This window comes from Lepus europaeus, chromosome 22, assembly GCF_033115175.1.
Source record: "Lepus europaeus isolate LE1 chromosome 22, mLepTim1.pri, whole genome shotgun sequence".
NCBI classification, from domain to species: domain Eukaryota; kingdom Metazoa; phylum Chordata; class Mammalia; order Lagomorpha; family Leporidae; genus Lepus; species Lepus europaeus.
In genome coordinates, this window is record NC_084848.1 from 26,656,284 (window position 1) to 26,672,583 (window position 16,300).

At 47.9% G+C, this 16,300-nt stretch overlaps 1 protein-coding gene across 5 annotated transcripts in view; it reads left to right on the top strand.

The window, feature by feature from the left end:
* AREL1 (apoptosis resistant E3 ubiquitin protein ligase 1) overlaps window positions 1-14,061 on the top strand; it is a 56,381-nt gene extending 42,320 nt beyond the window's left edge. For all 5 annotated transcript variants that reach the window (XM_062181797.1, XM_062181801.1, XM_062181798.1 and 2 more), the window contains exons 9-20: window positions 1,130-1,207; window positions 1,827-1,968; window positions 2,100-2,221; window positions 3,632-3,707; window positions 4,230-4,339; window positions 4,973-5,152; window positions 5,331-5,456; window positions 8,674-8,803; window positions 8,879-8,937; window positions 10,711-10,800; window positions 11,191-11,366; window positions 11,449-14,061. In XM_062181797.1, the coding sequence (XP_062037781.1) occupies window positions 1,130-1,207; window positions 1,827-1,968; window positions 2,100-2,221; window positions 3,632-3,707; window positions 4,230-4,339; window positions 4,973-5,152; window positions 5,331-5,456; window positions 8,674-8,803; window positions 8,879-8,937; window positions 10,711-10,800; window positions 11,191-11,366; window positions 11,449-11,551 (1,392 nt within the window). In that variant the 3' untranslated portion in view covers window positions 11,552-14,061. The remainder of the gene's footprint in view (window positions 1-1,129; window positions 1,208-1,826; window positions 1,969-2,099; window positions 2,222-3,631; window positions 3,708-4,229; window positions 4,340-4,972; window positions 5,153-5,330; window positions 5,457-8,673; window positions 8,804-8,878; window positions 8,938-10,710; window positions 10,801-11,190; window positions 11,367-11,448) is intronic.
* Window positions 14,062-16,300: the final 2,239 nt, after the last annotated feature.

The following is a 16,300-nucleotide window of genomic DNA, read 5'->3' on the forward strand; positions in this document are numbered from 1 at the left end:
ACCGCTAGAAATTTCTCACTGATACAAAAATCACTGTTGGCCGTTTGTGCTGTGTGGAAACAGTTTGATCTTTCATTCTGTGATCTGTGAAAACCACTTTAATAAATGAATGTCACTTGTCAGGCTACAACATGGCTATAAAGAAATTTTGGCAGAGACAAGAAGGTGAAATTCCCAAGCCCCTGAGCTTAGAGGTGCTTTGTGTTAAAGAGTTTCTTTCTGATATTTGTATTTTCTTGTTCATTCAGTCCTCATAAAAATGAGAGTGTTCTGAAACACCTCATTATATCCTTTTAGTCTCATAACCAAAACTCAGTTCTAATTCTGTTCAACTTCAGAACACTTTGCTGGGCCCCATTCTTGATTTTAAAACCTAAACCTAGCCTTAATTTGGGCTGGAGTTGGGGGTGGTGATGAGAGAAATAGGTGGGGTGAATAAATGAAACAAAATGGGCTCTGCATTGATAATTGTTGAAACTGGTGATGGGTTCATTATACTGTTTCCTCTCCTGTAGTATGTGTTTGAAATTTTCTATAGTGAAACATCTGTTTAAACTGCTTTGCATTCAGAAAACAGGTTTATTTGTAAATTAAAAATCTATTGTGTTGCCTTTTCTTTCTTTATAAATGGCTTAAGAAGACTTGCATATTCTTAAAGGAGTGATTTCTGTGAAATTTTCATATGAGTCCTGACCCCATTGCACTGGACTTCAGCCCCCTCAGCCCCCATTTCTTCCTTCCTCCACAACCCTTTGGTACCAATCAAATGGAGATAAACACTGGGCTGTGGGTGTTCCCTGTCCATTGACTTGGAGGAAGTAATTCTGAGCAGCACCAGGCTGAGCAGGAGGTTTGATTGCATCCAAGTGAAATAGTCTCTACTCACAAAAAACCTGGTCTTTGATATTTAGAAATTGAACTGAGTATTAATAAGATTATAAAATATGTCTGTGTGGACTTGCATGGCCTTCCTAAAGGTAGAGTTGATGTATTTATTTGATGTTAGTGCTAACTAAATTATCCTTTTTGTCTCTAGAGATGAAGGTAGAGACTCTGCTGTTTTAGCTATAATGCACAAAGAAAACCTTTTACTTCTCACTCACTTCATTTTCTGTATGTCACCCTCCAGCAATTCTCAGTGAAGGAGTTCTACCTGAAAATCATTCCCTGGCGCCTTTACACCTTCCGAGTGTGCCCAGGAACAAAAGTAAGTTGGCCCTCAGACCTAGCTCAGGCCCTGCAGGCTTCTGCCCTGCAGTATTTCCACCTTTTCCTGTTCCCAGAAGGCCTTGTGGTAGGGCTTGTGGTGTTTCTGGAGTTCTCATTGCAAACACAGGATTCCTCGCTAAATCACAGGCTGTTAGCGCCTCACTAAATGGCATGAAGAACGTGTAAGTCTTAGAAGGACCTGGGCCTACAGAAACAGGAATTGGTAGCAGCGCAGAATGCTTTAACAGTTATCTTTGTCTCCAAGACTGTATCCACAAAGAGGGTCCCAGCTTGGTCTCCCCGGGTGCTGAAGCCACCTCTTGAGATGCAGCGTTTGCTCACTTTCCTCCATCCAGTTTGGAGTAATTTCTTGATATTTTGTATATCCTTAACAGCTTTCGCATGTTTTATGTTGTGCATCTGTGGTGTTGCCTGTGATCCTTTCCAAATGTGGTCTCTACAGAAATAATTTGAAATAAAATTTGAATTATAGAGCACTGAGGTGAAAAGATGTATTCCTGGTACTTGGGGGAAACAGCTTGACTTGCTTTTGTTGGTTGGAGGAGTTTTTGCTGGAATTGAAGGTTTCATAGGGTTGCTTTTTTTTCCCCCACTAGTTTTCATACCTTGGCCCCGACCCTGTCCACAAGCTGCTCACACTGGTGGTGGATGATGGCATTCAGCCTCCTGTGGAGCTCAGCTGTAAGGAGAGAAACATCCTGGCAGCCACTTTCATCCGCTCCCTCCATAAGAACATAGGTAAGGTGGGGCTGGGATTCTGATGGACAGGACTGCCAGCCTAGCTCCCTTAGGGGCCTGGGACTGTGGAGGTGGGGTTCCACAGAGGTCTTGTAGTAACTGTGACCCTTCTGGGCCTTGCTGCTCCTCAGGAGGCTCTGAGACCTTTCAGGACAAGGTGAACTTCTTCCAGCGAGAGCTTCGGCAGGTCCACATGAAAAGACCACATTCCAAGGTCACCCTGAAGGTCAGCAGACACGCCTTGCTGGAATCGGTGCGTAAAGTGTCCTGTCTGGCAGCAGGTGCCAATGTTTTCCAACTAAAAACTTCATTTGTCTTTGGTTGTATTCTGTAAGTTTTCTTTTCTTATGAAACCTGAATTTCCCTCTTTACATATGCCTGTAAATGGCCATTCTTCTCTGCGTTTGATTGGGGCAGGATGTTGGAGGTGTGTTATTGGGGGGAGACTAGCTGACATACTAGCTTTCAAGTCTGTACTGGGCTCGTTCCTGAACATTCTCTTGGAACTCCTGTGTAGGGAGGTGTAAGTTGCGGTTCCAAAATAAAGTTCGTGTTATTCAGTCCCTGGGATAGAAAAGCTCTTGTTGGATTAAAGAGAAGTGAGTTTTGTTGTTCCTTGGGGCTGAGGGAAAAGGAACACCTGATATGTGTCTGTCTGCACCGCACAGACGCTGGCATAGTTCTGACATTCCCTGAGCATGAGGAGGCTTGGTCCCTGTCCAGAAAGTGTTTGTGATGTTTGGCTCTGGTAGGTGTGACTGGAAACCCTTTTTCTCAGCTACATTCTCTCGTGTGGCATAGCTCCCTGTCTGAACTTTGCCTTGTGGATAAAGGTGTCTAGTGACTTTGTTGAAAACCAGGATACCAGGGGCCAGCATTGTGGCATAGCAGGTTAAGCCTCTGCCTGTGATGCTGCCATCCAATATGGGTACCGTTTCAAGAGCCGGCTGCTCCATATTTCATCCAGCTCCCTGCTAATGTGCCTTGGAAAGCAGCAAAAGATGGCCCAGGTGCTTGGGCCCCTACACCCCTGTGGGAGCCCTGGAAGAAGTTCCCAGCTCCTGGCTTTGGCCTGGTACACACAATCCCTGGGGAGTGAACCAGCAGATGGAAGACCTCTCTCTGTAACTCTGTCTTTCAGAATAAATAAATATTTTAAAAAAAGAGATGTATTGGTTTATTTCAAAGCCAAAATGAGAGGGAGGGAGGGAGAGAGGGAGAGGGAGAGAGAGATCTTTTATCCACTTGTTCACTCCCCAGATGGCTACAATAGCTGTGACTGGGCCAGGCCAGCAGGAACCTAGAACTCCATTTGGGTCTCCCACGTGGGTGGCAGGGGCCCACGCACTTCAACCATCTTCTGCTGCTTTCCACGTGTCTTAACAGGGAGCTGGGTCAGAAATGGAATAGCCAGGACTCAAACCTGCACCCATATGGGATGCCAGCATCGCAGGCGGCAGCTCAACCTAATGCACCATGACACCAACGCAGTATGTGCATTTTGAACACGAGATGGTATTACACTTCTTATGAGTAATGTGCCTCCACCAAGTAGTAGAGGTCTGCTCAGCGGACAGTGGCAGTGCTGTTGTGCTTTCGTCTGTAACACCCGAGGAATGCCCGCCAGTGCTCTGATGGTTTCCTTTCTTTCACTGTTTTCTAGTCTCTGAAAGCCACTCGGAACTTCTCCATTTCAGATTGGAGCAAGAACTTTGAAGTGGTTTTCCAGGATGAAGAAGGTCAGTTTTGAAATTTCATATTCTTTTTAAACTCTGGTTCGTGTTTCCACCCTCTCTCTTACTGTCTCTCTACAAAACAGCAAAAGCAACCCCCTCCTCCCAACTCTCTTAAAAAAATCTCCCTGTTTTCAAGGGAGAAAGAAACCAGGAGTCAAGAAAAAACCAGGGTAGTGTTTACCAGCCACGTGGTCTGGTGGAGACGGTAGAGCACAGAGACTGGACAGGAGGGCTCTAAGCAGTTGGCTCAGAAGGGCAGAGTAACCTTTGCAGAAGGCTGTGTCCTGGGATCTCTGATCTCCTGTGTTTCCAGGCCTGGAGGCATTCACTTAGTGATCAGAATCCCTTTAATCCCACAGGGAGGTTGGAATTTCCAGAAACGTTCACTGTTTCATTGAGTTGTAGTGGTGAAGCAGAGGCAGTGGAATGGGTGGAATGAGGACAGTATTGGATGATAACTACCAGAACCAAAGTGATAAGAGAAAATAGGCCAGAGTCACTTTTTATTTTCGTTATACTTTTCAGCTCTGGACTGGGGAGGGCCTCGCCGGGAATGGTTTGAACTGATCTGCAAAGCACTGTTTGATACCACCAATCAGCTCTTCACCCGATTCAGTGACAACAACCAAGCATTAGTGAGTCTGTGACTGCCCCGCAGCGGGTGAAAAGTGTGGACTATATTATAGTGGATATATCAATAAGGTTTGAAGGTGGGAAACTGCTCTGGGAGTCTGACACCCCAAGTTCTTACGGTGTGGGCCAGTCTAGTTGCATCCCTCTGTCTTGGACTATTTCTTCTCTAAAATAAGAGAAAATACAGTAAGGTGAATGTTTGACTAGAGAGCAGCAGTGCAGTGGCCACTCTATTAATTTTTATTGTAATAATTAAGCCACTTCCTCAAAATGTGCCTGAAGCCAGTGATTTCTGCACGACATCTTTGACTAGGTAGAAGTTAGGAGTGGAGAAGGTCTTTATCTGAAAGAAGTTCTAGTTTAGGGAAAAGGCATCACATCCGTGCTCAGCCAGGGACCACAAACTTAACACAGGATTTCTTCAACTTCTGAGTCCATCTTCACTCTTTATCCACTGGTCCCTTTGAAGTACTCAGTGGTGGCTGCCTATAGGCTAATGTCATTTGGATGGGCCTTTTGATCCTCACGTTGAAATTTTTGTTCCCTTAGCTTAGAGTTAAAGATGGAGGATCTTTCCGGAACTGGAGTTGAAGATAAGTGGCCCAGAGCCTTTCAGTGTCTTTTTTTTTTGACAGGTTCATCCCAACCCTAATCGCCCTGCTCATCTGCGCCTGAAGATGTATGAATTTGCAGGGCGGCTGGTTGGCAAGTGTCTCTATGAGTCCTCTCTCGGAGGAGCCTACAAGCAGTTGGTCCGAGCCCGCTTCACCCGTTCTTTCTTGGCGCAAATCATAGGACTGCGTATGCATTACAAGGTAACGTCTCGGATGTGCATTTTCTCCTAAGGTTCCCGGCTGTTAACTCTGTAATCTCTCCCCTTGAGCTGATTACTCTTAAGGTTAAAGGGATAAGTGATTCTACACAGTTAAAAAGTTTCATTTCTGGGCAAGGGCAGCCACTCATGTTCTGTTCTGCATCTTTCTACCCTCTCAGTACTTTGAAACAGATGACCCAGAATTCTACAAATCCAAAGTCTGTTTTATCCTCAACAATGATATGAGTGAGATGGAGCTGGTCTTTGCAGAAGAGAAATATAACAAATCAGGTCAGCTGGATAAGGTGAGAAGGAGGACCAAAGCCTTGGGTCCTGTGTTCCCCAGCTTCCTTCCAATGGAAATGTGGTATATTTTTTTATAATTTTTTTTATTTGACAGGTAGAGATATAGATAGTGAGAGAGACAGACAGAGAGAAAGGTCTTCCTTCCGTTGGTTCACTCCCCAGATGGCCACTACGGCTGGCGCTGCGCCGATCCGAAGCCAGGAACCATGTACTTCCTCCTGGTCTCCCATGTGGTTGCAGGAGCCCAAGCACTTGGGCCATCCTCCACTGCCCTCCTGGGCCACAGCAGAGAGCTGGACTGGAAGAGGAGCAACCGGGACTAGAATCCGGTGCCCATATGGGATGCTGGTGCCGCAGGCGGAGGATTAACCAAGTGAGCCATGGCGTCAGTCCCAATGTGGTATACTTGTCTTGTCCATTAAGTACCTGGAAGTTGGCAAGTGTGCCAAAATAACTGAATTCCCATCTTATCCTATTTTACTTAATTATTTTATTTTTTAATATCTTTATTTATTTGAAAGGCAGAGAGGAATATCAGTTTTCCATCTGCTGGTTCACACCCCCAAATACCTACTACAGCTAGGGCTGGGCCAGGCTGAAGCCAGGAGCCAAGAACTCAATGTGGGTCTCCCACATGGGTGGCAGGGACCCAAGTACTTGAGCCATCACCTGCTGTCTCCTAGGGTATGTTTGCAGAAAGTTAGATTAGAAGTGGAACCAGGAATATAACCCAGACCTTGTTTTATGATATGGTATGTGGGTGTCCCAATCTATGACTTAACCTCTACACCAAATGCCTGGCCCTTTTTAAATTAATTTAGTAACTGCATTTGGCTAGTGACTGCCATACTGGACAGTGTAACTGTAGGGCATTGCATTCTGGTCTGTTATGAACTGAGTGGGGGCAAACACATGTGCTCATCCAGACTGCTGTTTCTTCATCCCAATTGGATAAGAACTGAGTGATGATGAAGCAACACTGCACAAGCAAGACTTGGAAGGGTGGCAGTGGCAACGCAGCAGCTTCCTGTGTGTTTTAAAACCATATTAGAAATTTATTGGTCAGAAGTTTCTGTGAGGCAGATGTGCTTCTGTTTACATTGTGGGGTAAATAACATCAGAAGATAATGATGAAAGTAGAGTCGCAGGAATACGTAAACATACTAAAAACAAGAGAGCAATGATTGAGGACGTGTGACCGTTGGTACCGCTCTGCTGAAAATCAGATATCCCTTCTGAAAATTGTGGGTGTCCCAACCTCTGCCTTTGTGCACATGGGATCAGAGCCCATCTTCCTGCCCCAGCACAGCAAGGCAGCCAGGGCCAGTAGAATACTGGTCCAAGGGAGTGCTCGTTTTCACTGGGTTCAATATGAATACTAAATGTGAATTGACTTCTTGGGCTACTAGATGGAAATGCTTACATGAGAGAAATATCCAGAATTATGCATAGGAACAGGCAGAAAGTCACATTTTGAATCCATTGAGAAGCCCTGCTATGGAGGAACATGCTGTTCCTGTCATGTTTTCATGATTTTAAAATCTGATTTTGTAATTTAATGGCGGCCTTCGTTCATCTATGGAGACAACCTTGGTCCCTATACACATTTTTTCCAGTGTGGTGGTTCTATACTGCTTCAGGGATTCCTCAGAATTCCCTTAGGAATGGTCTATTGGAAGATGCTAATTCTATTTGAGAGTCTGCAGCTTTTCAGCATTTTCTTTGCAGAGAGGAAAATAAGGGGCCTAAATGGCTAGGTGACTAGCAGCAGGGCGGGGATTACAGTTCAGGATCTCCAAGTTTCAAATCATGGCTGCTTTCCACTCACTCACATTGCAGATAGAATAATGTGCATGATCAACTGTCCAGTCTTGGAATTCCTAAGACATAAAAAGACTTCTTTGTTACTTATCTGGCTTTGTTTACTCTCTGTTGGTTTAGAGATTAGATCAGTAGAGGTCTGGATTATAGATTAAAGTATCTTCCCGTTGCACCTCCACTGGTTAACTGTGTCCGTGAAGACTTCATCCAGATCCCCACTTCAGGGATAGGAGCTGGTGGAGGCCAGTGTTGTGGTGCAGCATATAAGAAGTTGCCACTTGTGATGCCAGTATCCCATATGAGCTCCAGTTCAAGTCCTGGCTGCTCCACTTTGGATCCTGCTCCCTGCTAATGTGCCTGGGAGTGCAGCGGAAGATCATCCTGGTGCTTGGGCCCCTGCCATCCATGTGGGAGACCTGAGTAGAGTTCCAGGCTCCTGGCTTCAGCCTGGCCCAGCCCCTGTAACCCACGTGGGAGACCCAGATGCAGTTCCTGGCTCCTGGCTTTGATCTGAGGCAGTCCCAGCCATTGTGGCCATGTAGGGAATGAACCAGCAGATGCAAGACCTCTCTCTGTGTCTCTCCATCTCTCTCTGTAACACTGGCTTTCAAATTAATAAACAAATCATTATATATTGAGAAAAGAAATAGAAGTTAGTGGAATACAGCAATAGTGGCAGGAACCCTGAAGTGCAGGAACAAAGTAAAACCGTGTGTGTCAATCAGATGAATGTCTAGCAGGAACTTTTTTTTTTTTTTTTTAAAGATTTCTTTATTTGGGGCTGGTGCTGTGGCGTAGTAGGCTAAACCTCTACCTGCAGTGCCGACATCCCATATAGGCACTGGTTCTGGTCCCAGCTACTCTTCTGATCCAGCTCTCTGGTATGGCCTGGGAAAGCAGTGGAGGATGGCCCTGGTACTTGGGCCTCTACACCAGCATGGGAGATCCGGAGGAAGCTCCTGGTTAAATTTTAGAGGCAGAGTTACAGACAGAGAGGGAGAGACAGAGAGATAGGTCTCGCATCTGCTGGTTCACTCCTCAAATGGCTGTAATGGCTGGAGCTGGGCCAATCTGAAGCCAGGAGCCAGTAGCTTCCTCTAGGTCTCCATGCTGGTGCAGGGACCCAAGCACTTGGGCCAGGTTCCACTGCTTTCCCAGGCCATCAGCAGGGAGCTGGATTGGAATTGGAACAGCTGGGACTCAAACTGATGCCCACATGGGATGCTGGTGCCACAGGTGGAGGCTTAGCCTGGTATGCCACAGTGCCAATCCAGCAGGAACTTTTAACAGACACTGACAGATTAACTGATGCTGGGTTTGTGAATGTACCAAGCAGGTATCAACTTAGAAACTTCCATCCACGACCCCTCCTTGTCTCTTTGCCTCCTATTTCAGGTAGTAGAACTCATGACAGGTGGAGCTCAAACGCCAGTTACCAATGCGAATAAAATCTTCTATTTAAATTTGCTGGCTCAGTACCGGCTGGCCAGTCAAGTGAAAGAGGAAGTGGAACATTTCCTAAAAGGTGGGATCCTATCTACTCTTGTATGTGTCTACATGCATGTTGTGAGAATGGCTTTAATTGGCTGCTTTGTTTCAGGCCTCAACGAGTTGGTCCCTGAAAACCTGTTGGCTATCTTTGATGAGAATGAACTGGAGGTACGTGCTGTGTCTGTTGTCGGTGCACACCCCACCCCCAGAACCAGCTTGTTGTCTTTCCTGTCACGAGATGCAGCAGGAAAGCTCCTAATGCAAACATTAGCTTCACCTTGTCATTCTTGCCATTCATTGACCCTTTCTTTAGCTTTTTAAAATTTAGAAAGTAGCAAATAGCTAATTATTTATGAAGATAAGTACTGTTCACTTAGTCATCAAGTATGGATAGCTGTTGAGTTGTAAAGAATGTCGGTGTTGGGCACAGCCTTCCTGGATTCCTGAGTGCCTCCTGTGTGCTGTGCATGCCCAGGCACTGAGGAGGTGGAGGGAAGAGACAGTTTAGCCCTCGTGGAGCTAGCAAGGAGACAAATCACAAAATGTGGCCATATTGCAAAGTTTTAGGTCACAGCACTGTATATATTTACATATTGGTAGTAAATATATTCTTATTTCAGATCCAGTAACAATAATAGATGGTAAATACCATTATTCTGTAATTACCAAAACTGGAGTCCATGTCAGATGTGGTCAGAAATTGCAGTTTGTTTTTACCTGCTGCTCACAGATGACGCAGAAGGCGCAAGTTACTAGTTTAAAGCTCTCATAGCTTTTGTGAGGAGTGTGTTTTGCAAATTGTAGGGGAATAGTAGTTTTGCAAATAGGGGAAAAGTAGTTTCAGGTGGTCTTGAACCAGTCTCAGTAATTGAACTGGCTTCAAGAACAAGAATCAAACTGTTGTATACCTTCAGATATGAACTCCAAACAAAATGAATTCTCCACATGTCAGTCTAGTTGTTTCGTTTTTAGATTTTAAGCAGCTTTATCGAGCTATAATTGCGTACTGTCTCCAGAGTTTCTGATAGCCTGTCACGTAGCACTGTTAGTTTTGGGACTGAGCAATGGCTACTTGCTGATTTTGTTGTATCATGGAGCAGAGCATCTGTACCAGTTTGCAGGAGTGGACAGGAAGGAAGGACACAGTCTCTGACAGTTGTTCCACATCCTCCTCTAAGTTACGCATTGGCCTAGCAAGTTCTTCTTGAAGGAGCCAAGACTCCTGAGGCATCCTTTGGGCTTTTCTTGTCTCTTGATTAGGACACATCATTCTTTATAGCCATTGGACAAGTCTGCTAAGTAACACGCTGGATCCTGAACCAAGTTCGGACATCAACAAGATGTCCAGGGCTCTGATGTCATTAATGTTCTCATGTTTTGGCATGCTTTTAAATTTATCTGATCAAGTAGGGGCAGAGCTGAAGGGAAGGTAGTAAAAGTTCAATTCACAGATGAAGGAAGGATCCTGGAGAAAAGGAAAGGCCATCTGACAAACTCATAAACAGGACTGGGGTCTTCGTCAGAGGGAACAGCTGGCCTTTTCTCCCTAGGCCGCGTTCAGAGCAGACTGCCCAGTAAACACTTGGCTCTTTATTTGTCCTTTGTTTGAGTTGAAAAGAATCCTTAGTAGCAGTGCTTAATTAGGGGTGCTCATCAGAGAAACCTGGGAATCTTTTCCAAGCTACACAAGCTCATAACTGGTCCCTAGAGATTCTGATTCACTAGGTCTGGCATTGATAGGGCCACACGCATCTCTACTTGCATATTTTTATAAGGCTGTTTGATTATTTTCCTCCACACTGGCTTGGAATCATTGGTGTATTATAATTGATTTTCCTAAAGAGATATTTTGCATTTTTCATATTAACATAGGTAATCGTGACCCTGTAGTGGGGTTTTGTCCCTCTGACTGTCCTAGTAACACCTGACCTTCTTCTCCAGCTGCTGATGTGTGGGACTGGAGACATCAGCGTGTCTGACTTCAAAGCCCATGCAGTGGTTGTGGGCGGCTCATGGCATTTCAGGGAAAAGGTGAGCGGCCCTAACTTCTTTCAGTTGGATTTATGCCAAGTTACAAGGAAGAAGTTTCAGAAGAAAAAAGTCACAGAGGACTCAAAGAAGTAGACATGTTGGCTGAGAACAAACGATGTGTGGTTGTCCAGGCAGAGGGGAGCCCTGTCCCTCGGGGCTGTCATGCCGAGTGCCATGGGAGCAGGAAGTTGGACATGCAGAGAACGAGAGCCAGTTGATGAGTGACGACTCTCTGACCACAGGACCTTGCGAACGCCTGAAGAGGGGTCAGCCCTAACCCTTCCTCCCCATGTCCGTGCAGAGCTGTACCTGGGGCAGAGCCCCCCTTCAGGGTGTCTGCTTCCTCTCCTGGGACTGGTGTGTGACTCTGACCCTGTGCTCTCCCTCCAGGTCATGAGGTGGTTTTGGACTGTGGTGTCCAGTCTGACCCAGGAGGAGTTGGCTCGGCTCCTTCAGTTCACAACAGGCTCCTCTCAGCTACCACCTGGAGGCTTTGCTGCGCTCTGCCCCTCATTTCAGATCATCGCTGCTCCGACCCATAGCACGCTCCCCACCGCACACACATGGTGGGTGTCTGGCCGCCCAGCGCGTGCCCTTGCCAGTGTTCCTGGTGGTGTGAGTGAGTCACTTCTCTGCTTGCCTTTTCAGTTTTAACCAGCTGTGCCTCCCGACGTATGACTCGTACGAAGAGGTGCACAGGATGCTGCAGCTGGCCATCAGCGAGGGCTGCGAGGGCTTCGGCATGCTCTGACTGCTCTGCCGCCACCGCTCGCTCCCACGCCCCCAGCGCATGTTACAGACTGCACAGCCGCGGACCCTGACGCGCACCATCAGCAAGAAGATGCCGCGTGCTCCCCTGTGTCTGGAGTATTGTGTCACCTCCAAGCCTTGTTCTGACCTCGGCCCCTCCCTGCCCAAACCCTCCGCAGGCCACTGTGGCATGGTGCAGAAGCTGAGCTCGTCAGTCAGTCACGAGAAGAGGACCGTGCTGCTCTCATTTCATTTGGTCCTTTGAAGGTCTCAGTAGCTGGGACTGCCGCAGTAGCCGTGAGAAGTGGACGGGCTCGGCTCTGTGGGGAAGCTGGTGCGCAGAGCCTTACGTCCCCGCCTCGCCCCGGCTCCCTCTGCTGAGGCTCCTCGGAGGTGTCCTTTTGGCCCTCGCGACTTGACCAGACTAGTACGTGAGTCTCGTGGGAGGGTGACTGCCTCTTCTTTTCAGAGGCTGGGAGAAGCCCAGGTGGAAGTGGCCCATGTGAGCGATCTGCGTTAGACCCCCTGCACCACGGCAGGCACAGCCCATGGCACTGGACTGCTGCTAATGAGGACAGATGGTACAACATGACCTGTTTTTATGGTGGCACAACTGGGAAGGCACTTTCCCTGCAGGCATTTCTGGAAGTGATCATTAATCCATAAAGGAGAACTCTCTAAGCTTTTTCTTGAATTTGAGCCAGTGAGAAAAAGGCAGAGTGAAGGCTAACTGGGCTGAGGCTCCAGTGCTGAGAGTGGTTCTTGCTTTGGGTTAGGGGCTTGTCTAGGCACACGGCTGCTAGAGGACTGCTTTTCCCTGAGTTTGTTCTTTGCACTGAGGTGTGGCCGAGCCTGGCCACTGACCTCTGAGTCATACAGTCTGCTAAGAGCTGGGGTGTCTTTGGGCTTCTACTGAAGAAAATCTTGTAGCCAAGGATTGGCACAGTAAGAATAGCATGCCCGCAATCCTTGGTTCTCTCTGCCTGGAGCACTGAGCAAGGAACAATGCCCGTGGGTCCCTGGGGTCAGGACACTGGGGACAGAGAGAAGGGTTTGACAGTAAAAGCCTTGCCGTTCCATGTGCCTCCCTTCACTCCCTCCGTTACCGAGAAGGGGAGCGAGGGAGGGAGAGAACTATATTAAGTTCACTGTTGCTTGATGATGGAAGAGAACCTGCTGCTGTCTCATGGAAAATGACAACATCCTTACTCCTTCTGTTTGAGAACAATTTCAACACCCAGAATCTCATCACCTTCCCTAATTTCTGTTAAGAAGGCTTTGCCGCAAGCTCCCATTCCCTGTGGGACATCAGCCCTGAGAATATTACAAGCCATCTTGATTGCCAAAACCAGCAAACACAGAGTCCTGAGGCAGGCAGGACTGTGGCAGTACCTCGGCCTCCTCGAAGCATGTCTGAGCCCTCCTGGACCCGGGGCCATGAGGATCAGGCCCCTCGGAGTGCTGCGGCTCCTGCCTCACCTCACTCCTCCACAGTGGTCGTCTGTCCTGTCCTTTTCTGGCGTGGGTGCTGACCTTACTTGTCCTTGGGGCCCAGGATCCAGCATCACAACTCTACACCCCAGGATCCTCCATGCCACATGGTCACTGCTTTCCTCAGGGACCAGGACAAGGTGCTGCTGCGTGGCCAAATGTTTCCCATGGGATGTGTACAGGAAAGTTTAATCCTCACCGTGGGAAACATGACGCTGCCCCTTGGGCCCAGAGAGGGCGTCCCGGCTAGGGGCACGTGGGCTGGTTCTGCTGTTTTTGGCCATCATTTCTCTCTTGGATCCTGCATTCTCCCTTCCAGCGGCTCTCCAGAGACTGATGCTGGAGATGGAGTTGGTTTTCTTGGCTCGATCTGTCACTTGAAGGTCCAGTCATAGCACTTCTCACAGCATCCTCGGCACCACTGCAGCCCACCTGGGGCAGCTGCATCCCGGTGATCCTGAGACACCAGCCTTTGTTCGATGAGACCCTTTGGTACTGGTGTGACTTTGTGTTCTTCCAGTTCCTGTCTCCCTCCCCTCGCCCTCTCCTTTGTCCCCACCCCAACCCCTGTCCCCCTCCCCCCAATTCAAAATATCTTTGCTGTTTTTGGCCTTTCCTTTTACCTTTTTTTTTTTTTTTTCTTCTAATTCTGCTTTGGACTAGCCAGTGTGAAGAAAAGGTACAATATGTTAGAAGGCAGGGGTGTTATTTCTTAGGCAGTGTTCTATTCATGTTTCTTATTTTGGCCAGTTCTTTAATTTATGTCCCTGTGGCCCAGGTACTTTGTGTGTGTCGGGGAAGTGGGGGCTGCCCTCCCAGCCTTTTAGTGTCCTAGAAGGAGACCAGGCGACAGGTGAGCACCAAGGAGAATGTTGGCATGTTTCCAGAAACCCAGCGGAGACCAAGCCCGGCTGCAATTCATCAGGCCAGGTGCAAGGGCCAGATGGTTACAGCTGATGATGTAAATATTTTGTACAGTAAGTAAATAAATGTCTAAAAGAACTTCAGAGCCAGTGTCTGCTGCTAAGTGGAGATTCAGGACTTAAACTGAAGATGGGGGAGGAAAAGAGTTAGCTGTGTTTTTGAACTTCTCCAGTAATTTCTCTGAAATCGGGAGTGGTTGGCTCCGAGTGGACAGAAACCCCAGCCTGTCTGTGGGGTTTGCCCTTTCACCTTTCCCCGAGCGCTCAAGGGCCAGGCAGGCCCACTGCCCTCAGTCTGCCTGGCAGCCGTCGAGTGGGACATGTACTTGTGCTCAGCTCCCAGAGAAGAAACCAGTTTGGCAAGAGCTGAGGGTGTGTGTGCTCATAAATACTCTTATCACACGAGAAGTTCAGTATAAAAATTGGGAAACAGGAAAATGTCCAAAGGAAGTCAGTCACCTACCTTCCAAAAGTACCACTGTTAACACCTTGACCTTCATGGAATCACACATTGGTTTCCCAACAAACCCCTGCCCTCCTGCAAGAGCTCTAGTGACAGCAAACAAAATACCGCTGCTGAAAAGTCCGGGTGGCAGGTGTGCCAGCGCAGCCAGAGGTGAGCCTGGCAGAGAGAAGCAGGCCTCTGACTGGGGCCTGGGAGAAGTCCACGGACTCTGGCTTCCTGCCGGAAGTGATCATGGTGAGGCTCTGGTTCTCTCTCTGGGTAATGAGTCTCCCTTGGAATTTTTTTAAAAGCAGATTGTTAGTCCCACCCCTCCTGACCTACTGAATTGGAATTTTAGGTTGAAAACTCCATTTTGAGAGAACATGCATTCTGTTCTCACCTCCTCACGCTCCTGAGTGACATGAGAAGTCTTAAAAAGGAAAACAGAGGTCCGTCCTCGTGTGGGTATTTATAGCCCTGCGTCTTTGGTCCTTGCTGCTCTTGGGGTTTGGGGTGAGTCGCTGTGTCCACCGTTGAGCAGTTTCAACTGACATCATGACTCTCAGGACTGGTCAGAGCGTTCCTGAATTGACACAGCAAAAACTGGCTCCTGCCTCTTGTGCTGTCACCCCCAAGCCATGGCAGGCAGGGCTCTCAGCTTCTGTGCAGCCACTGCTCGGCCACAGTGGAGGTCCTCCTCAAGTGGCTTGAATCAGCATTTCTGACCTCTCCTTTGGCTTCGCTTAGGTCCTCAAGCATAACGGACTGCTCCAGATAGCCTGTCGTTTGTACAAAAAACATAGCATGAGTCCAAGCGTGTCTCACTTAGGAGCAATTATAAAGGACGCAGGTGTAACCACCATTCAAGGAAGAGGTAAAATAGCACGTCCTGCAGAGCAGACACCCAGTCCTATAGAGGGGAGCTTTAGCCTGACTTCAATGATTCTTTCAGCAACCCCCTTTTCCAATAGCCTGTCCCAAAAGTCAGCCCAAACGGTCAGCTTCCCTGTAGTGATACCAGACCTTACAATTGGTGGAAGTCTTCTGAGATGCCCCGTGAGAACATAGTCCAGATTCCTGATGCTGAATCCAATCATTCATGTGCTCAGACTGCAAAGTTTCTCTTTCTGTAAAGATTTTTTTTTTAAAGATTTATTTTATTTATTTGAAAGAGTTACAAGAGAGGCAGAGACAGAGAGAGAGGTCTTCCATCCAGTGGTTCACTCCCCAGATGGCTGCAACGGCTGGAGCTACGCCGATCCGAAGCCAGGAGCTTCCCCTGGGTCTCCCATGTGGGTGCAGGGGCCCCCAGACTTGGGCCGACCTCCACTGCCTTCCCAGGCCACAGCAGAGAGCTGGATGGGAAGAGGAGCAGCCAGCCCCATGGGAGACCAGGAGAAGCACCTGGCTCCTGCCTTCGGATCAGCGCGGTGCGCCGGCCACAGCGCGCAGGCCGCGGCAGCCATTGGAGGGTGAACCAACGGCAAAGGAAGACCTTTCTGTCTGACTCTCTCTCACTGTCCACTCTGCCTGTCAAAAAAAAAAAAAAAAAGAGGAGCAGCCAGGACCAGAGCCTATATGGGATGCCAGCGCCTCAGGCAAGAGCTTTAACCCATTGTGCCACAGCACCGGCCCCTCTTTCTGTAAAGATTTGCCCCACATAATCTAAATTTGATTCTACTTCACTTTTACACCTGTAGCAGGCTTTATGGGCCGATCTAAACATGATCATGATTCTCCGGTGGCCATCAGAAGACCCTTGCAGTGTCGTGTAAGTATTGTAGTATTGGAAATGCCTCCGCTGAATCGTCTCCGACACTGTGGAATGGGCCAGTACTTCTAATTCGGATTTCTGGGGTGCTCTTGATTTGTGTGTGTCAGAGTGATTGTG